The 22,582-nt window shown below is 37.8% G+C and overlaps 1 protein-coding gene across 4 annotated transcripts in view; it reads right to left on the reverse strand.

The window, feature by feature from the left end:
* LOC127559184 (myomegalin) overlaps window positions 1-22,582 on the reverse strand; it is a 260,227-nt gene that overhangs the window by 158,151 nt on the left and 79,494 nt on the right. For all 4 annotated transcript variants that reach the window (XM_051992863.1, XM_051992865.1, XM_051992866.1 and 1 more), the window contains one exon: window positions 7,979-8,089. In XM_051992863.1, the coding sequence (XP_051848823.1) occupies window positions 7,979-8,089 (111 nt within the window). The remainder of the gene's footprint in view (window positions 1-7,978; window positions 8,090-22,582) is intronic.

Consider the following 22,582-nt stretch of genomic DNA (forward strand, 5'->3'; position numbering starts at 1 on the left):
ATCTGAGTTAGGGAATATTAAAAAGTCAAGTTGTAGGCATGAAGAGCTTTTTATTATTGACCTCCTTGAAGTATGTGCTTAGATCTGCATTCTCTGAGTCAAAATAAACATTTCAGCCACTTAAAAAAAAGTGTAATTCCAAATTTGTTTGCAAAATGGTCAGATCAATTCCACCAATTTTATGTCTTAATTTCTACATAAGTCAGTAATTGTTCATGTTTTCTTGATCCTACTTTTTTAATCAATAAAATCTGAGAATATTTCCACATATTTGGTACCTTCCTTTCCTTTAAATATCTTTTAAATTGGTCCTTCAGTACCCTCACAATTTTACCATTTTTAGCACTTTCCTCCTTCCTTCTGTGTGTATTTGTCTCGGTGTATATAAGGGTGTATTTATGTATACATGAACAATACACACATATCTTTGTGGGCACATATATACACACATGTACACATGTGGGTACATATACACACATATACACATGTGGGTATGTATATGACACAGATAGGGGATGTGATGGATATGCTGAACTTGAAGTCAGAAAGACATGAATTCAATTCTGGTCACAGATATTTACTAGCTGTGTGATCCTGGACAAATAACTCTGTCTCAGTTTCCTCATCTGTAAAATGAATTAGAGAAGGAAATTGTAAACCACTCTAGTATCTTTGCCAAGGAAAACCTAAATGGGGTCACAGAGAGTTGGACAAAATTGAAAAGCTAAACAACAACAAAAAAGTATGTGTATATATGGATTACATATTATGTTTGGGTATACACTAATTTGATACTCTCCATCTACTTTTCTTATCCTATCTTTTCCTTCACACAATTGACTAAAAGATATTAAGAATATGAGTCTCCTTTTGCTAATTGCTAATTCAACTTGGCAGAACTACCTTATATTTTAACAAAGTGTCTCCAAATTTTATAATATATATCCTATATCAAGATCATTCAATAGTTCTTAGAGGTGAAATAATAAAAATAACTATTTCAATGACAGTCTGTTAGTAAATAAGAAGCAAGCATAAAACAACTCCCAGTACTTGCCACAATGATGGAGAACATTTAAAGCTATTTAAGTCAAAGAAGAATTCCTTCCTGCCTTCCTGATGGGATTCCCTCCAGATGCTTCCGTTTCTGTATAACATTGTATTGATTACATTAAAGGCCAAAACATTTCAGAGCCTCTTGGACAAGATCTGTAATCACTCAAAGGAGTTTGGCCTGTCCACTGGAAAGACCAAATAAAGATTTTCTACTGCCCCTATTTCAATGTGCATCTGAATGAACAGACACCCTATAAAGATTATTCAATAATAGACATATACAAACAGATATATTTGTATCTATCTGTATATACAGGGTGTCTCAAAAGTCTCAGCACAGTTTGAAGCTTTATTAACTTTAGAAATATAGATGTTACAAATTTATAAAAAACATAATTTTAAGGTTATATAAATTTATTTTAAAATTTAATTTTGTGAATTTTGAATAATGAATTTTTATTTCAATTTAGTTTTGGGATGACTCTTTTTCAGACCAGGAGATCCTCTTGAATCCTCCTTGCTTGAATATCTCAGTCACCTGTTTTATCTCCATTAGAATTTTTTGGTGGGGTGACATTAAAACTGTTATGAAAATCTCATTCCTTAGATGATTTTTAGGCTAAGATTACAAATGCAATCCTTTCAGTCATTGATGAGCAGCAATTAATGTTGTTCTTGTTCAGTCATGTCTGACTTTTCATGATCCAATTATGTTGTTTTCTTGGCAAAGATACTAGAGTGGTTTTCCATTTCCTTCTCCAGTGACAGCTGGGAAGTTTCTGAGTCTAGATTTGAACTCAGGTCTTCTTGACTCCAAGTCTAGCATTCCTATCAACTGAACCAACCTAAAATTTTAAAATCAATTATGGCAATGGTTAGTGCAGCACACTGATTATATTAAACTTTAATTAAGAAACATGCTATTTAAAACATCAACATTTTAAAGTTTTATGCAATAAGCCTTTCAAATATTGGTTTTTTAAAGTTTGTAGCATTTTTATTTCTGAAGTTATCAAAACTTAAAACTGTACTAAGACTTCTGGAACAGTCCGTATATACATATATATTTGTGTGCATAGAAAATACAGATAGAAAATGGATTTTGGCAAATTGCAAAAGCTTCCCACTAAAGACCCATCTTTTGAATGTAATGTAAAATGCTTTATCAGCATTGCTATATCACAACATTGAGACCTGGAATACAATTACTTGTGAAGAACTGAAGACCATCACACAGAGAATATTGGAGAGGATGATTTGAGATTTTAATATCTATATAATCAATAAGAAATTCTGAAGAGCAGGAGTAAGGAATATCACTGAAGGACTGAAGGAAGAAAATGAACTGGTTGTATGCAAGGGATGACAGATGGACAGATGGCTAGAGGGCTCCCTTTGGACTGGGGTCACTCAGAATGGGCAGGCACAAATGGATTGCAGTCTGGATTGTTGGTGGAACTCCTACATCAATAAGATCAAATTGTCATTTGAATATCTAAATCTTTCTGCAATGCCTCCGAAATGGACCATTTTTTCATTCTGTGTCAATCTTTGAGAATTTCATGCTGTATCTTGACTTGTAGATCAAGAAACTCAGTCTTAGAAAAGCTGTCCAAGTTCATTACAAGAAAATAGCATGGCTAGAATCTGAATCATGGTCTCCAGGCTCCCACAAGAGCCATTTTGTGTCTTAAAATGTGTATACAGCTTTCCCCAAAGTCCAGCTTTTAAAATTGTGGTTTGCAACTCCACATGGGAAATCATATCAATGTGGGGGGGTCACAAAATTATGATTTATTAGCAGTAAATGTTTGATTTGTATACCTATTTTATGTATCTATACACCAGGGATTGTGTAAAAATTTCTTGAGTGAAAAGGAACCGTGAATGGAAAAAGTTTAAGAAGCTCTGCCATAAAGTACCTTTAACTCATTCTCAATAGACATGTCATTTATCAAATCCAAATGGCCCACAGAAAACAAAGGACAAAAATTCAACACTACATATTATTGACAAAGGAAAGTGAATGTTATATATGTGGGTTTGCCATGAGAGAATATTGGGAAGTTTGTTTTTAGCATATCTCCACCTGCCAGGTATCCATATTTCTCCTGATTGCCCAACTGTCCCCACTATGGAAACAATTTTTTCTCCCACTATTGGGTTTTGTCCCATATTTTAGAACTGTGGTCCAACTTGCGGATTGTGTATGAACCTCAGGGTGAGACTGTATAGCTACAGCAAGAGGAATGAAATACATATGCAACACCAACCTTCTGCCTTGTCATTTTGATTATTTTTTCAGTAAATTTATCATCAGTTGCTAAATAAATAGTTTTTATAGTTTGTATTTCAAAATCATTTGGATGTCATCACAGAATAAAGCACAGATCTACCACAGATCACTGGCTTTTTGCCTTGTCATTTTGATCATTTTTTTCCAGCAAATATAGAATTAGTTACCTGAATAAATAAGAGGTGACATAGTTTGTCTTTCAAATACATCTGGATATTGTCACAGTTAATAAAACACAAATCCATCTTTAAGCATTTATTATATATTTTACATAATAGTTATCTATATTATATACGATATAACACATTCATAATGGCCTCTTGTCATTATGTTATATATTTGTTGTTTGGCAGAAATGGTGCTCAACTTGATCTCAAAAAAGACCTGGGTTTAAACTTTGATTCTGAGCCTCTAAGTTTCTTCATCTGTACAATGGGAATAATTAAGCAACAAGCAATTATTAAGCACTTAATGTGTGCCTAGTTTTGAGGATGGAAAACCAAAAACAAGACCATCCAAAGTAACTTGAAAAGGAACACTGCAATCAGGAGGAATTAGGACAGACCTGTAGGGGATGACCCTTGATAATAATAATTGCAATAGTAACTGGGAATTTCTTCACTGATGAAAAATAGAAGGGAATTGTTGCCACCATGGATAGAGCACTGAGCAAGAAAGACCTGAGTTCAAATCCTGCCTCAGATATTGCACAACTGTGCTTACCCTCTGTTTGCCTGACAAAATGGACCCACTGAAACCACTGAAGAAAAAATAGCAACTACTCCTGTATCTTTGCCAAGAAAACCTCAACCGGGACCACGGAAAGTCGCTTACAAATGAATAACAACAAAATCACTCTCTAAATGCTTGTGGAAATTGGTTAATATGATTAAAAACTCATTTACCTTCAAGAAGTAGCCTAAGGCAGGGGAAAGATAAATGGATTTGGAATCCTGTGTCTGCCATTTACCCGATATAGAATGCTGAATAAAACCACTGAATTCTCTGGACCTCCGTATCGCCCATAAAATGAAGGGATTGAACTAGAACATACATATATATGCACAGGCATGTTTATACATGTATATACAACATATATGTGCATGTGTACATATATGAATATATTTGTGTGCATATGTGTGTGTGTACATCTAAATATCACTATACTGTGTAATCTAAGTTAAGAACAACTTAATGTGTTAGCCCTACCATGTGACAGCAACATTATTTTTCTAAATAATGCAATATAAAACAATATAACATATATGTATATATGTATTTTATATACATACATATATACATAGGTAGATAGACACATATTTATACATGTACATATGTATGTATTGCTAGTATTAACTATCAAAGTCAAAGGAAATGTGGGGATTTCAGGGCTGTTATAGGGCTAAAGAAGGAAGAAATGGGAACAAGCATTTATTAAGCACCTACTATGTGCCAGCTTCTGGGCTAGATGCTTTATGATTATTATCTCATTTGATCCCTCCAACAACCATGGGAGGTGGGTGCTATTACTACTACCATTTACAGATAAGGAAACTGAGGAAAACACAGGTTATATGACTTGCCCAAGAGCACTCAGTTAAGAAGTGTCTGAGGTTGATCAGGTTTTTCAGCAGTCTAACCACTGCCACCTTTAAATTAAGGGAGTGGAAAGCAAATTTAGAGGAGGCAGGATATAGTATGGGAAAGATGGAGGCAGTTTTCAAATGTTAGCATCTGTAAAACACACTTTAAGCAGAATTATACTTAGCCTGGATTCTGACAATGTGAAGGGAAGCTGCCTAGATCTCAGAAACAATTCTGTTTGGGGCATGTCATTTTATGAAGTGCAATTACATTATGACTCCCAATGCAAATCAATTCACTGGGGAGATATCTCCGGAGGACAGGAAAATATACTGCTTTCCAACAAAAGTGGGAAAAAAAGGGGAGGGGGAAGAGTTGATGGAGTTAATTATCCAAATAATTCAAAAGCTGACATCTAGCTGCCTTCCAAGTTATTTAGGTAACTCCTACCATACCACTCTTGGCTCTTCAGAGCCTAATAGAGACTGCTCCCCACAATTCTATGCAAAAATGAACAAATCTACTTGAGATTCAATCTGGCAAGATTTTATTTGTCAAGCTCTCTGGACAGCTCTCTAAAATCACAGCTTACATATGAATTGTTGATATGCATCTGAGGGAATTTCCAAACTGGGAATTTCTTCATTGATGAAAAGTAGCAGCAGATGCCATTTTGATGGCCCTTAAGGTTTGCAAAGTATTTTATATATATATCACTTCATTTGACCCTCACAATAACCCTGTCAAATAAATTCTATAGATATTAATAGGCCCCTTTTACAGTTCAGAAAGGTTAAATGATTTGCCCAAGAACACACAGCTAGTGTCTAAAGTGGCATATAAACCCAAGTTTTTGTGATTTTAAGTTCAGTGCTCTATCCACTAATTAACACTGTCTTTCTGGATCTCAGCATTGTCTCCCTCACCACATATAGCTGATCAACTGTCAAATCTACCTCTGTAACATCTCTTGCATCCCATTATCCCCTTACTCACAGGACCATCCTTCTCCTTTGGATTATCTCAACAATCTCCGACTTATTTGGTCTCCTTGCCTCAAGTCTCATCGCCTTCAAATGAATGCTCTGCATTAGCTTTCAGAATGACAATCCTAATGCATAAGCCTGACTATATTATTCCCTTGCTCAACATAAATTTCAGTGGCTCTGTATTACCTCTAAAATCAAACTCCTCTAAAAGTTCTCTTCAGCTTAGCTCCAATTTACCCTCTTCTATTATTCACTATTCCTCTGTACTCTGAAATTCAGCCATGTTGGCCCCTCCCACCCTTCTGCCTTAGCATGGACTATCTAGTCTTTCTTAGAATGTACTTTACATTTACTTCTGCCTCAGAATTTCCAAATTCTTTCAAAACTCATCTCAAGCATCACCACATAAAGTTTCTTCTGTGTCCATCCAGATAATATATGTAAACTTATAATACCTTGTATATCCAATTTTAGAATTGTATGTAAAATTTCTAATTTGATTTGTGATTACTTATATTAACTAATTTTTTTATTTATACTTACATGAGTATGTTTTATTTCTCCCCCCATATATTATAAGCATCGTAATTGTAGAATTATTTCTTTCTTTGCCTTTATATCTCATAATAACAGCATAGGACCTTGAATTCAGTAGCCACTGAAGAAATGTTTATTTTTTGATTTATCTGAATATATTGCTTATCTCCTCCCAAATATACAAACTACTATTGAAAATGCATTGAAAAAAGACAAAAAGAAATCAGTTCTTATGAGTAAGGAGTTTCCATTCTACTGAAGGAAAAGATAACATATTTAAACAAGTAGATTTGATTATATATAACTATATATATAACACATATGATTATATATAACAGGTATTTAGCAAATGTCCAACTTTAACACTCCTATAACATTCAGGACCAGTGACAAAATCCTTTCTCCTCAAAATGCCATTTTCTACTTGCATAGGATCCTATTCTTCATTTAACTGTCCCCTCGCATTTATGTCAAAGCCCTTCAAATATTACACTGGCCTTGCCATATACAAAATTGCTGGGGACAGTTTGGACAACTACCTAATAAATCCAATACATGCTTACTGAATCCCAAGAGCTCTAAAACATGAGGGTGGGGGCAGAGAACATGGGAGGGTTAGTTATCCAGCTAGCTGTTCACATTGATAGAATTCACTGAATAATTGCTTGGGTCTCCATTTGCCTGGTAGATGCCAGTTTTTAATCTTTTGTAAGTACCTTAGCTAGGAGCCTTCATTCCATAAAGGCTGATTTCTCCATCCCAGAGGCCTTATTGCCAACCAAATTTCAAATTCATTGGAGTCCAAGTTTTTTCTCTGACCTTCCCCTCTATCTCTTCAGAGACTTGCTAATCAAAGGGCACCTTATAAAAGATAATACCCTTCCTACATAGGATTGAGGACTACTTTAACCAATATAGTGAAAAGTCATAGAGTAAAATTAGGAAAAAATGGGCAAAAGTTGCAAAAGGTCAAATCTGGGCTTGATGACAGTCCCAGAGGGAAATGGGCTGACTGAAGAATTGGTACATTTCCCCTCCTTGGAGGTTTTTGAGTAGAGATTGCACTGTCAGATATATGGAGAATTCTTTCTACATATGGGTCATACAAGTTGGCTCTGAGCTCCCTTCCAGTTTTCAGATTCTGTGATTCTGTTTCTTCTTTATCTCAGGGCAGGAGCAACCCATATACCAAAAATACCTATGCCGCTAACTGCAAAATATGAGGTGTTTAGTTATATAATCACTCCCACATTTTTTATTATCATTGAATTTCACCACAACACTCTCTCTCTTTCTCTCTCTCTCTCTCTCTCTCTCTCTCTCTCTCTCTCTCTCTCTCTCTCTCTCTCTCTCTCTCTCTCTCTCTCTCTCCTTCTTGATTTCCAGATCTCAACAGATCTAATTGAACTCAACCAAGCCAGAGCAAGTGCACCTCAAACTGTGCTCCCATGGCTCATGCACAGTCACAATCAGGACCCCTCTCTCCAAGGGAAAGGTCCAGGCGTGTCTCACTCACCCTTTTGTAGACATCTTCCTGGCTGGCCTCATACTTCTGCTGCATGCGCTCCTCCAGGAAGTAGATGCGCAGCTTGAGACTGAAGTTCTCCTTCTTCAGGTCATTGAGGTGCTGGGACAGAGTACGATATCCATTAGACATGGTGGGCAACCCATGTGGCGGAGCATCACCAATCCCCCCGCTCACCCGAGGAACATGTCAAAGCAACAGAGGGGCATAAATCAAACCAGATGGGAAGTTACAGAAGGAGACAGGCTGGCCGGCAAGGGGGGTGGTCTTTGCCGGCAAGAGGGGTGAGGGCTTTATGGACACATGCTCCCAAGCAGCCTGCTTTCTCCAGAGCCTTGCTTGGGATTTAGCAGCTCACACTGGGTGCCAGAGTTCAGCCTGCTTTCCTTTTTTACCTCGGGGAGATATTTGTGGAATCCCTGACAGGGGTACATGCTGCATGAACTCAGACACAAGTGGTGATATCTGATACTGGGCAAGGAATCGACTGTCACCCTCCCAGAGCCTTGCTGGCTCAACCACAGGCAATTAACAGCTTCTCTGAAGAGAAGAGGGACTGGACCCCAGAAGCTTCCAGGAAATGGGAAAAATTGGGGTGGGGAGGAGACAGGGGAGAAATCAAAAAAAGGGGCGAGAGAAGTGTGGGGATAGTGGTGAGAGGAGAAAAACCAAAGAGGGGTGACCAGAGAGAAAAAAGAAGGCAGCAGGGCAGGGGAGCCTGCTAAATATGGGCCATGTGCCAAATGCCCACTTTCTGTGTCGTGAATCTCAAAGGGCCACTAGTATGGTTCATTATCCAGAAGGGACTCCAATTTCCTTCTGTTACTACACTGCCTTTCGTCAGCCCAATCAATATATGTCACACACACACACACACACACACACACACACACACTCAGAGACAGCTCTCTGGTGATCTTTCCTCATCTATCATAAGACCACAGTATGTAGAAATAGAAGGGACTGGAGGAAGCTTCTATATAGTAAAACCACCTCATTTTACAGATGGTGAAAATACCCAGAAAGATAAAGTTATTAATTAGCTTCAAGGTCACAGAGTTAATATTTGAACTCCAGCTGATTCTGGGAGAGGCAGAAAGATAACTGAATATGGGGGTCAGAAAGTCTGCCTTCAATCCTTCACTCTGCCACTGAGTAGCTGCATGACCCCACCCCTACCCCCACCTCCTCCACTTTCCTCAGCCTCAGTTTCCTAATGTATAAAATGAGGTGACACAGTACATAGAGCACCAGGTCTGGAGTCAGGCACTTCCTGAGTTCCAAGCTGACACATAATAGCTGCGTGACCTGGGCAAATTATTTTACCTTGAATGTCTCAGTTTCCTCACCTATAGAATTAGTTGGGGAAAAAAAATGGCAAACCACTCCAGTATCTTTGCCAAGAAAATCCCAAATAAGATCACAGTTGAAAACAACAACAAACTAAATGGGGATTCATTATATTTATAAGCCCAACACCTACCAGAGTGCCTGGAACATAGAAAAGTGAATAATAAATACATATTGATTGGCTCTAATTTTAAATCTATGATCCTATTATATATAAAATAGGGATGGGGAGCCTAGACAAAATATTTCTATGTTGCTCTTCAGCTTTTTTGATTCTAATACTGAACTCCAAAGCCAATGTTTTTCTCTTCATATTCCAAAGGGAGGACTTATTTTTCCTATTTTAGTTACATCTTACAGACTTTAAAAAAAATCAGTGCTTTACACACACCTACAAAGGAGACAGCCAAGTGATCATCTCTGGGGAAAGGAAAGAAAACAACAAGAAATAAAATAACGGCACGTGGAGCGAAGAGCCAGGAGAGCAGAGCTTTCAGCCAGCTTCTCCCCTGGGCAGCCCCACCCGCCCTGGCACCATGTTTTAACTCCCTCACCTGTCAAATGAAGCCACAATCTCAGCTCCAGAGAGTGCAGCTTAAGAGCTTCGCAGGACAGCTGCGACATAAGCAGGAAGTATTATTTACTGCACGTCACAAGGAACAATGAAGGTGACTGAAAGACTAGCCCACTGGAGATGCCAAATACAGGGGCTTGATGTGGGGAAAAGGATTCAAAAGGAGGAAGTAGTCTTTTATTGTTAAAGCTTTTATTATTTTTTTTTCTCTCACTGAACAATTTGAGGGCCAGAATAATGTTTAAAAGATTAGAATAATAAAAAAGGGCCATACTGAAGTGCTTTAAATTACCTTTAAATTTAAGTTATACTGGTGATATGGGACCTTGGCTCTGCAACTTATTATTGGTATGATCTGGGGAAAGTCGTCTTACAGCTCCTGGGTCCTCAGTTTCCTTTTCTGTATAATGAGAGATAGACAACCTCTGTTGTCTCTTTCATTTCTAGCTCATCCGCTGCTAATAAAGAACCAAAATAAGTGTTAAGCTTCTAAGTACAGAATGTGAATGAAAGAGGCTGGCATTGCTCTAGTGCCTTGGAAGGAAGCATTCAGGAGTCATCAAGGAAGGCTTTCTGGAGGCAGTGGTTCTTGAGTTGGACTTTGCTTGAGTAATGTGAGTCTGGTGCTTTCCTAGACCACTTGAGATTGTATCTCTCCATGTGACAGGTTGGAAGGAAAGGGCTTCTGGGAGAATCATGAGAACTACCGCATGCATGAACAGTCTGTGTCCTTCCAGCTGTGTGGATGGGATAAGCCTTTTTCCATTAGTTGCATAACCAGGTGTCTTCAAAGTGATTTAAGCTGGCCCCAGCTCCGGCTTTTGCTTTATTTGCTTCTGGGCCAGCAAGGTATTTCCTTCATTAATAGCCATTGGAACTCTGCAGTAAGAAACACCCACACCATGCTCCTAGGGCTCCAGAGAGGCAGCTTGGCCCATAAATGCTTAATTAATTCAATTCATTCATTCACGGTGTAGACCTGCATGAATTATGCTGTGTCAGAATACAGAAAGCCTTAAATGTTAAGAAGAGGCAAAAGGGAGCCTGTGAGGGTTTTTGAATAGAAAAAGAAGCATGTTTTGGAAAAAAGAAGACTGACATAGCTAAAGTGGAAGTTGCCAGGTATGATGAGATAAAATTAGACAGGTAAGATATATTCCTTCTATAGATAGCCTTGAATGCCAGGATGAAGAATTTGAATTTGTTTTTCTAAGCAGTGAGGACCCCTTGAAGTTTTTGAACAAAGGAAATACAATGTATCCTTCTCCACAAAATATTGTTTAAAATATGTGTCCACAGTTCCAATGATCTTGGGATGAAGAGAGTCATCTACAGCCAGAGAGAGGATGGTGGGAACTGAGTATGGATCGCAATACATTTTCACTCTTTTTGTTGTTTGTTTGCAATTTATTTTCTTTCTCATTTTTTTCCTTTTGGATCTGATTTTTTTTTGTGCAGCAAGATAATTGTACAAATAGTATATATTGGATATGACATATTTTTTATCATGTTTAACATATATTGGATTACTTGCCACTAGGAAGGGGGTGGAGAGAAGGGGGGAGAATTAGAAGACAAGGTTTTGCAAGGGTTAATGTTGAAAAATTATCCATGCATATGTTTTGAAAATAAAAAGATTTAATAAAAAATAAATTAAAATAAATAAATAAAATATGTGCCCAATCCCCCATATGCTTTTTTTTTTTTTTGCAACAATTTGTGGCTCTCTTTTGCTCCCTCCCTTATTTCATCTTTCCATCTCCCTTAAATTATGGAGCTCTAGACTGGAAATAGCTCCTAATAATGACCAATGGTGATAATAGCTGGATTGCTGCCCAGCTGTTAAGTGTCACCACCCCTTGATAGATGTCAGTTTTAAAAATAACAACTATATATGATGAATCATATTCAACTCAGCCACCATGCTGTCCTCTCTCATTCTTGTAATAGAATAATAATTGACATTTATAAAGAATTTAAAAATCAGCAAAGTGCTCTGTGTATACTCTTTTATTTGAGCTCTGTGACAGGCACCATGATGTAGGGATTAGATATATGTTTTTTCCTAAGTTCTCCTACGTCTATACCTCTTTTCAACAGCTGAAGCTACTGAGCTTTCTGTCCCCCTTGACAGTCTCCATGACTTGAATAATCCTTAATTAGTAGCAATTGCAAAAGAGATCTCAAGCAGCGTACTTGCAACAGACCCCCAGATTTGTCCTAGGAGAGGGGAAGATGTATCATTGGGTGGGGATTTTGTCATTCACATGACCAGCATAGTCAAACTCTGGTGCTTTGGTAAAATTACCTTCTCAGGGGCACATAGTAAATTAAGGACAACCAAGATTATTGCTTAACTCAATCCTATATCCCTTCCTTTAAACCTTCTAAAATCTCTGTCTAATCCCTGAAACCCCAGCCACGTTTAAAATATTCAAGAAATACTGCAAATTCCCACTTTCCCAGCCAAATGGCAGGGACTGTTCCACTAAGGATTTTATCCTGAAATAACAGGACTGATACTAGGATAGACAACAAAGGAATCATTACATCAGTCCAAAAAATAAGTCCTGCATTAGACATATTTGTCACATGGCTAAGCCTAGTAGGGATTCAGATGGTCCCACCCATTCCCTCTCTTCAGAAACAGACACCAACCACCCCCAATCCCAGAATAATAAGGTATCACATTAGATGCCTATGAACTATATAAAACAGAAACACCTCCCAAAAAGTAAACAACCACTTCCCTAGTCACCAAAAATAGATGGTGGTGCTGAAAGTAATACTGGGGGTGGCCCTCACATGGGCTGCACAGAGAGAAAAGGCTCAGAAGTGAATTTCTATTAGTTCTTGCCACCAGCAACAACAGCAGAGCTGGCTCATGTCAAGCTTTATTTAGGATATAAATGGGAATAAAGAATGGGATCATGAATATAGAATGGGAAGGGACTCTGGAGCTCATTTAGGTCAAACCCCTTCATATACAAATGAAGAAACTGAGACCCAGAGAGACTAAATGAATTGCCCATGGTCACATGGGGTAGTAAGTGGAAAAAATAGAATTTGAATTCAGCTCCTCTAACTTCCAAGTTCAGCTTTCTTTCCAATGCAAGGTTCCCAAACCAGAAGGATTTAATTTGCTGCGGGGCTGCTATTTAAAGCAAAGATTGACCCATAACACATTAATTTATTCACCCTATTAAAATGGAAGATTTTTGCCCTCTTCTTTCTCCTGTCAAATCCATGAACTACAATAAGCCATAATACATTTTTATTATACATAAAGGATAATGCAGTGAATGGAGCGCTAGGCTCAGGCAAGTTCAATTGCAGCCTCAGATACTTCCCAGTTGTGTGACCCTGGGCAAATCACTAAATCCTCTCTGCCTCAGTTTCCCCATCTGTAAAATGAGCTGGCGAAGGAAATAGCAAACAATTCCAGTACCTTTATCAAGAAAACCCTAAATGGGGTCATAGAGACTCAGACATGACTGAAAAGGATTGAACAACACTATGAGGGATGCTGATTACACAAAAACAAAATGGAGTTGTACTCAAGGAGCTTATGTTCTACAGGAGCTTGGTGGGAGGAAGAAGAATAGATAGGATATAACATGTAAACAGGTTAAGTGTGTGTGTGTGTATACATATGGATAGATATTTCTATATATGTATATATAAAAGTGCAAAGGCACATGGATAGAGAATGGAATTCCAAGCCCAGGGAGCAATCATTAGGCCACTTTGAATGGAACAGAGTTTGTAAATGAAAGTAATATGCATATATATTGGGGGGATGTTTGAAGCCAGATTTTTTAAAGACTTTAAATACTACAGAAAATATTCTTTTGGATTTATTTAAGGTGTTCTGTAAAATAAGAATCGGTTCTCTTGGGTAGAGAACAACTCTTCTGAGTGTTAAGAGGGGGAAAGTATAGTTAGATTTTCAGTCATCACAGCTACATCAAAAGTGGATCACTGAAGCAGATTAAGAGTGGTAGCTTTCCTTCTGTTGGCAAGTTTTTTCCTCTAGTTAGTAAGCTTTTGCAAAACTAGAAGTAAGTAGGCAGCAGCAGTAGTGGCAAGAGCAACAGAAGCAACAGCAGTGGTGGGAATGGTAGTAATAATAGCTATACTACTAGTAGTACTCATATACTATGTTCATAGTACAAGTAGAAAGAGGAAGAGGAAAAGGAATGCTAATAGTTATAATGGTAGTATTAGTAGTTGTACTAGTAGTTTTAGTAATTATATTAGTAGTAGTAGTAGCACACTAATATTCATAGTACTAGTGGTAACAATATTCATACTAGTAGTAGCATTACTACTACTAATGATAGTAATAGTACTACTAGTAGTACTAGTATACCAGTACTCGTAGTATTACTTACTAGTACTTATAGTATTCCTTGAGGTAGTTGTTGAAGTAGTATGGTGATTGTAGTAGGACAAAGAAAAATAGCTTTAGTGAGAGGAGGTCTGGCATTTCCCCAATTGTGATATATAATGCAGAGAAAACCTGTTGTCCTGACTGATAGCAATGTCTGCTATTAACCATAGGGAGCCATTGAGATCTAAAGGAGGAACCTCTTCTGAAGAGCAACCTCTGATACCTCCTTGTGGGAGCTACGTGGAACTGCAAGAGAAACCACCATTGAAAGCTCACGATGTGGCTGAAGTTGATGAAGTGATGAGGGAAGGAGCTATTCCTGTTGGGAACAGCAAGAGAAAAACCTACCAGCCATTATTGTAATTAAAAGAAATCTGACATAAATTTTTGGAGAAAGGTTGCTCAATGGAGAATGTAATTACTTTCTAAGAATTCTGCTTCGCTGTCTTTCAATGAAATTTTCATTTATTATTTTATATTTTCATGCTTTCGAGAAGGAAAATTGGTACCCAATAGAGTGCCAAAGTGTGTTTTCCCTAAATTTTCTTGGTGAAGTCAGAGTTGGGAAATCCCTCAAAGTAAAGGAATGAGCCCTTCAAGATATGAGGGCTTCTGAAATAAAGATTATATTTATAAATCCAATTTGTAAAGGAAAAAAAAAACCCATAGTCTTAAAGAAGTAGGTAGAAAGTTAATAGCCATATTTTCCCATACTACCACAGTCCAAACAGGACAAGTACTCCAGTGACCCATGAGTTGCCTATTATGTATAAGAACTGTTCCAAGTGCTAGAGACACAAAAAACCAAAACAAAAATGGTTTATTTACACTTTAGTTAGAGAGAACATACAGAACCATGGCTACTCTGAGTCAGACAGGCCCTTAGGAATCATCTAATCTAACCCATACATACTAGAAGAATCCCTTCTAGACTATTTCCAACAAGTAGCCATCCATTCTTTGCTTAAAGACCTCCAGGGATGTCTGTCTCCCAAAGCAGCCCATCCTGGCTTTGGACAGCTCTAATTTTTAAGACGTTTTCCCTTCTATTAAGCTTAAGCTTTTTTCTGTAATTTCTATTGGAAGCTCCTAGGAGGTCCAGAGATGAAGTAGGTAGCCTAGTCAAGGCTGGAGACCTTTTTATTCACGTTTGTAGAGATTTTTTAACATGGATTCTATTCTGAGATCATGGAAGCAATTGTGGGTTGGTAAGGAATGGGGAAGGAGATGGAGAATGAGGTTAAAAGATAGGATTTAGGCAGAGGCTACTCCACAAAGAATGAACTCTGCCCATTTAAGCCTGTCGCTTGGGGTGTTATACTTAGGACAGTAGTTCTCAAAGTATGGTCTAGAGAATCCTGGGGAATCTCTGAAACCCTTTTAGAGGATCTACAAATTCAAAAATAGTTTTTATTTCCAATATGGTAAATGTCTATAAATATAATCCAGATAAACAAAAACTCTTTGGAGAGAACCTCAATAATTTTTAATAGAATAAAGATACTGAAAACAAAAGTTTGAGGACCACTGCCTTAGGACATCTGGAAAATCCAAGGGGCTCGACCCAAAAATAAAGCAACATAATGAATTATTTTATAAAAGTCTCCAGCCCCTGTTTTCAGCCTATAGTCCTAGGGAAAGGGGGAGAAAGAGGAAAAAAAATCTAAAAGCTATGTTTTATTCTGCAGTTAATTAAATAAAGATCAATGCCATAAAAATTTATTAACTGCTGAGTGCCCACCACTGACTAAACAAATCTTCTCCTTTACAACCTCAGAGGTCCTAGTAGGAGGGCCCAAGTGTGGCACTTCAGCAACAACTGGACTAGACCTACACAGAACTGGAGACTAATTCCAAGGACCCTGAAGGAAGTAAATTTGAACTCCAGAAACAGGTGGAGTCGGGACAGAAGAGTTCCTAGGATTTGGAGTTCAATGTGAACTGTTTATGGAACACAATATCAAGGCTACAGGAAGTTATGACTCTGCTGCTGCGGTTTGTCCTTCGTTCTCCAAGAGGACCATGATATCAGGGAGGTGACGCCATAACATGCAAGTGAGTTAGACTGAAGTGAGGGAGGACTGTCCTGTCACCTCGCTCTCTCCTCCAGAGTCATCTGGATCCTGGGGCAAGATACAGATCTGGATGACTGGAGTCGGTCCTGGATGCAATGGGAGACCTTGGCCTTTTTAAACAAAGGTCTTTCCCAGGTCTGAGTTTGACTGAGGCAATGCCCATTCAGTGATTAAGGTTAGGTAAGTAGTGAGGCAAAGAATGGCCTTCTTTTGCCTAGTCAAATATAAATAAACAAATCTCTCCCTTCCTCCCTCCTTCCTTGCCTCCTCCCTCAATTCCTTCCCCCACTTTCTGTCTCTGTCTCTCTCTCTGTGTCTCTCTCTCTCTTTCTCTCTGTCTCTCTGTCTCTTTCTGTCTCTGTCTCTCTCTGTCTCTCTGTCTCTTTCTGTCTCTGTCTCTCTCTCTCTTTCTCTCTGTCTCTCTCTCTCTTTCTCTTTCTCTCATAAATACATATATATCTATATATAAATAACTAAATCTCTATATATACATAGAGAGAGACAGAGACAGAGACAGAGACAGAGAAACAGAGAGATAGAGCAAAACAGAGAGAGAGAGAGACAGAGAATCTCCCCTGAGGATGTTCCAAGCCTTCTCTTCTCTCCTCAAGTCTCCGACATCATTTCTTCTCCCCACCTTCCCACTGGATAATTCTACTCATACTCCCAGATGGCATGGCAGGCATCTAATACTTATTGACTGATTGATTTCCTGAGAAAACAAACCACAAACCTTAAGCTCTTTTCCTCCTTCTTAGACTTGGCTAGCTCATTATCCATATCATGTTCCCCAACCGTGGGTACATCTAGAAGTCTGTTGTCTTTCCTTTCTATATTCTCTGTTATAGTGATTTCAACAGTTTCTATGGCTTTAATTATCATTTCAGGCATCTAGGTGGTACAGTGGTTAGAGCACTGGGTCTGCTGAAATACTACCTCAAATACTTGCTGTGAGACAGACACTAGGCAAGTCATTTAACATCTTTCTTGCTCAGTTTCCTCATTTGTAAAATGACAATTTTAGACTTGAAGATCTGTGATCATATGGCCTCAGTGCACTCTGGACAACTTCTTGTCATACTGCTGTTCTCTGGGGCTTCTGAATGGTGAGAATTCACCAGACCCTAGCTGATGTCAAACCATTACATTACGGTTACATTCCTGTTCAATAATCCTTCCCCTCTACTAAATCTTGGTCTAAGAATAGTAGTTGAATCTATACTAACATTTCTGGAAAAAACATGGTCTGTTACATCTCACACTAAAATATCTCCTCAGGTCATCCTTCCCTGCATCTATTCGTTTCCCCAACTAGATAACAAGCTCTTTGAGGGCTGCATTTCCAGCATTCAGCACCGTATCTAGTATATATGTAGTCAGAATTGATTAAATAATTTTCATTTATTTATTTATTCAACAACTTCCAGATCTATATATCCAACCTGTGTCTCTCTCAAACATCACTCAAACTAATTCCTATTGGACATTTCAAATTAAATGATCAATAGGCTTTTCAAACTACACTCATTATCTTTCCCCCAAATCCACCTCTTTTCTGAAACTTCTTTATTTCTATTGAGACAACACAATTCTAAGTCACCCAGGTTTCAAAGTACCATCCTTGATTCCTTACCCTCACTTACCCCACATACCTGGTCCACTGCCAAGTCTTATTTCCATCTCCACAGTATCTCTCACATCTACCCCCTTCTCTCCACCTACATAGCCCTGACTATAATCCAGGCCTTTATCACCTGTTGCCTGGACTCTTAAAATAGCCTCCTAATTGGTCTCCTTGACTCATCTCTCCTCATGCTATTCCATCCCTATAGGAGCCAGAGTGATTTTCCTAAAGCACAGGCCTGACTATGTTATGACCCTTTTCAGTAAACTCCAGCATATCCCTATTACATCTAGAATATACTCCTCCTCTGTTTGGCATTTAATTAAAGCTCTTTATAATTTGATCTCATCTTACTTTTCCAGCCTTATTATACATCTCTCACTCCCCTTCTCATAAGCCAAGGTACAGCCAAACTCATCTTCTGTCTGTTTCTCACAATCTTCTAGCCTCCAGACCTTTCTGGTGGCTATCTTCCATGGCTGAAATGTAATCCCAATTCTTAGCTGGACTACCATTTCAGGAGAGGCCCCAGCCACATTCACTTCATTCCTGACTCAGCCCATCTCCAGACATCTTCTCTAGCTCCTTAACATGCTCACTTCACTCATAAATCAATATCCTTCCAGACTTTCCAATTCTCATTCCCCACTTACCTTGCCACCTTGCTATCTTCCCTTAAAATGTTTTCTTTTTTCATGAGAATGTAAGATCCTTGAGGGCAGCAATTTCTCTTATTTGTATTTATATGCCCCATACTTAGCACAATGACTGGTACTTAATATTTTCTTTCTCTTTTTTCCCCTCTTCTTTCTTCTCCCTCTCATCTATCTACTTATCTATCTACCTACTTATCTAGTAGATCTAGAGATAGATGACCTCTCTATTTTTCTCCCAGTGCATCCTCCATCATCTTTAATCTCCATAAATAGGTATATTTATCCCTAAATTTGTATATATGTGTGTATGTACACATGAACATTAAGACAAAGGCATATGTATGGTTATTGTTGTTCTTTGTCCTTTGTTTTTGAAAAAGACAATGACATACAAGTGAATTGGATTTAAATGAGGATGGGCTATGCAAAGTCACCAGCCTTACTTTTCCTTCCAGCGTCATCTAAGTCCAATGGAAAGATACAGATAAGGATGACTGGAGATAGCTCTGCATGTAGTGGGAGACCTTGGCATTTTAAGCCAGATTCAGTTTGATTGAGGTAAAACTCATTCATTTGTGAGTAAGGCTAAGTAAGAAATGAGGCAGAGAATGGTTTCTTTTGTCTAGTAGAAAAATCAATCTGGAAGGGATTTTTGGCCAAAACAGAAATAAATGCTATGTTCATTCACTCTGTATGACCAAGTGGGGGTTGGCCTGGGACCTATTGTTGGCCAATCAATGAAAGCCAAAGGGATGTGGGTTCAAGACATGGTCCTTCAAAATTGTCAGTGACTATAGTAATCTAGTATTTGACAAACCCAAAGACCCCAGTTTTGGGATAAGAATTCAGTACTTGACAAAAACTGCTGGGAAAATTGGAAACTAGTATGGAAGAAACTAGGCATTGACCCACACCTAACACCGTATACCAAGATAAGATTGAAATGGGTGCATGATCTAGACATAAAGAATGATATTATAAACAAATTAGGATAACATAGGATAGTTTACCTTTCAGATCTGTGTAGGAGGAAGGAGTTTGGGACTAAAGAAAAACTGGAGATCACACAAAATAGATAATTTTGATTATATTAAATTAAAAAGGTTTTGTACAAACAAAACTAATGAAGGCATGGTCTTTAAGAAAGAAATCTAACTCCTAAACTGTAAGATATCTGATGACGTTTCAGATATTACTATTTACATTCCTTTCAGCTAAGAACAAAAGCATATTATATATATTAGATTATATATGACATATATGTGTGTATACACATAGAATACATATTCACACACGTGACTATATATGCCCATGCTAACTCTTCTTGCTAAATTATAAATTACTCCTCAAAAACACTTTGCCTTTTCATCCTCAGCACACGGTAATGCAGGGCCTGGATCTGATCCAGGTAGGATCTGATCATTGCTTGTTAACTGATTACCTTGCCACTTGCCACTGAAAAGCTGGGACATTTAAAAGACTGCAAACAGAAACGAGAATACTCTTGAAGCAACACTTTGTGATGTACAGTTGAAGGAATGGAGATGTTTAAAGCCTAAATGTCGGTTATTATGACTGCCATTAATGCTGGATGATGTGATTAGTAATGTGTGGAAGAGAATAATTAGTTAAGGAGAAATGAAAGTTTGAGTGATTGCCTGGGAATGTATTTAGTAGTGGATCCTTTGGCAATTTCCAAAAGATTTCCTCCTACTTCCCCTTGCCACAGTGTTCAGGTTGCCTGCTTGGACAAACTTCCACTTAAGGAAAATGAAGAAAGTGGGAATTAAGTCAGATATTGAGATCTAGTCTACGTCCGCGTTGTGAGATTTAAACTGGGCAAGGTACTAATTAAACTGTAAAAATCAGACAAATGCCCAATTAAGACAACCTTGAAGTAGCTTTCCATCTAAAAGAAACATGACAAATGACAAGGCTTGATGTTGGTGGGAATATAAGTGGGTGTTTCCGATTCCCTAAGAAATGACACCTATTTTAATATTATTTTTGGAGCTATAAAGTGGTACATGCTTTTTGGAGGTTAAGCTGGTGACATGCAGTGTATATATTACATAATTAATCATACCTTTGGCTTAGCAGTTCCACTGCTAGGCCTTTACTTAGATGAACAAATTATTCATGACTGATTTAATACTTTTTAAAAAATTTCTTTTATGTCCGATGATTGGGGAAGGGCTGAAAGAGATTGTGGGAAAAGATGGAATGTTTACTAAGAAAAGTCATAAGAAATAGCCCGATGGATCAAAAAAGCACCAGATTTGGAGTCAGCCTAGATGTAGCTTGAATCCTGTTTCTGAACCATCTTCAAATAAATGAGATGTTCAGCCTCATTGAGCCACAGTGTCTTCCATATAAAATGAAAGTAACAGTGAGTGCAATACTTCTCCTCTAAAGATGTCATAAATAATACATGAAGGAATGCATCCAAATGTAAGACCTTGTAAAGTCTTAAAGCTTTTAATGGAACAGTTATTATTATTACTGTCTTATTAAAGAATGAAAAATAGGAATACAAACTAGGGAGAGTGGAAAGCCTTATATTAAGGGGATGCAAAAGGGATGCAAGAGCAAAATTAGGAGAACATCCACATTATGATTATATAGAAAACAGTGTGTGTATAAGGAAATAATGTATAAGTACCTGGGGAAAAGGGCGACTAGGTGGTACCATGGATAGTGTCAAGAAGACTCATCATCCTGAGTTCAAATCTGATCTCAGATACTTATTAGCCATGAGATTCTGAGCAAGTCACTTAACCTGCCTCAGTTTCCTCATCTATCAAATGAGCTGGAGAAGTGGCAAACCACTCCAGTAATTCTGCCTAGAAAACCCCAAATGGGGTCAGAAAGAATCAGACCCAATTAAAATGACTGAAGAACAACAACTTAGAGGAAAAACACAGGAGAATGGGCATAAGTAAATTGGTATTAGTTATTATTTTGTAAATTTTTTCTGTAAGAATGTAAGTTAGAGTATACATTTATATTTGGGATTTTATTTAATATTTTATGCATTTATTTCTCTTTCTTGATTCTGGTTAATTTGTAATTTTTTAAAAAGTATTTTTTACAAAGCATTCAAATTTAAAGTCTACTCCATGAGTCCTTACTTAGCCCTACCTAGCCAATATAGCTTTTCTGACCTCCTTTATCTCAGAGTATTTACAGCATGTAGCATCCATCTGGCAGCCAGTTATACAGTTTCTTGCAACATCTCTTCTGCTGTTCTTGTTTTCGGGACTTCACTGTGTCTTTCCCATACTCAACCATGTACAATTCCTTGAGACCTGAGTCTTGTTCATTTGAGAACCCCTCACAAACTGTGTGCTACACATGGGATAAATAGGAACATCAATGTCTGTTGATTTGATTTGAAGTTATAAGCTCTCCTTAACTAAAAATTCAATACATAAAAGTTATTAAAAATCTACCTACAAAATTGCCCAATTTTTCTAATCTGGAGGTCTTTGGATCAAGAATTGTAGTTATAATAGGAAATCTCAAAAAGCCTTATGAATGATCTGAGAAATGTGTGAAGAAATGTCCAATTTCCTACATTTGGAAAAAAAATTTAGATATTCACATTTGGGACTCTAATCTCTATATTGGTTATTGTCTCCACTTAAAGCTTCCTCATCATTTTATGGCAGACCAAAAGGATATGGGTCTGCCAAACTGTATGTCTACTGTCCAAGGACCGACCTAGTTAAGTTTGAGGATTCTCCTCACCAGGTTGGTCAGAGGATGACTAATTTTTCAGCCACAGAAACTCTCAAATACCATCAACTGCATCACTGAGGGAACACACCCAGTGACCAAATGATTGTTCCTTGGAACATTGATGGACTTTCTGAATGTCAAAGTCTAAGGGGAATAAGACATTTGGGCCTTTGTGATTTGGA

Source organism: Antechinus flavipes, chromosome 4, assembly GCF_016432865.1.
Source record: "Antechinus flavipes isolate AdamAnt ecotype Samford, QLD, Australia chromosome 4, AdamAnt_v2, whole genome shotgun sequence".
NCBI classification, from domain to species: Eukaryota; Metazoa; Chordata; class Mammalia; order Dasyuromorphia; family Dasyuridae; genus Antechinus; species Antechinus flavipes.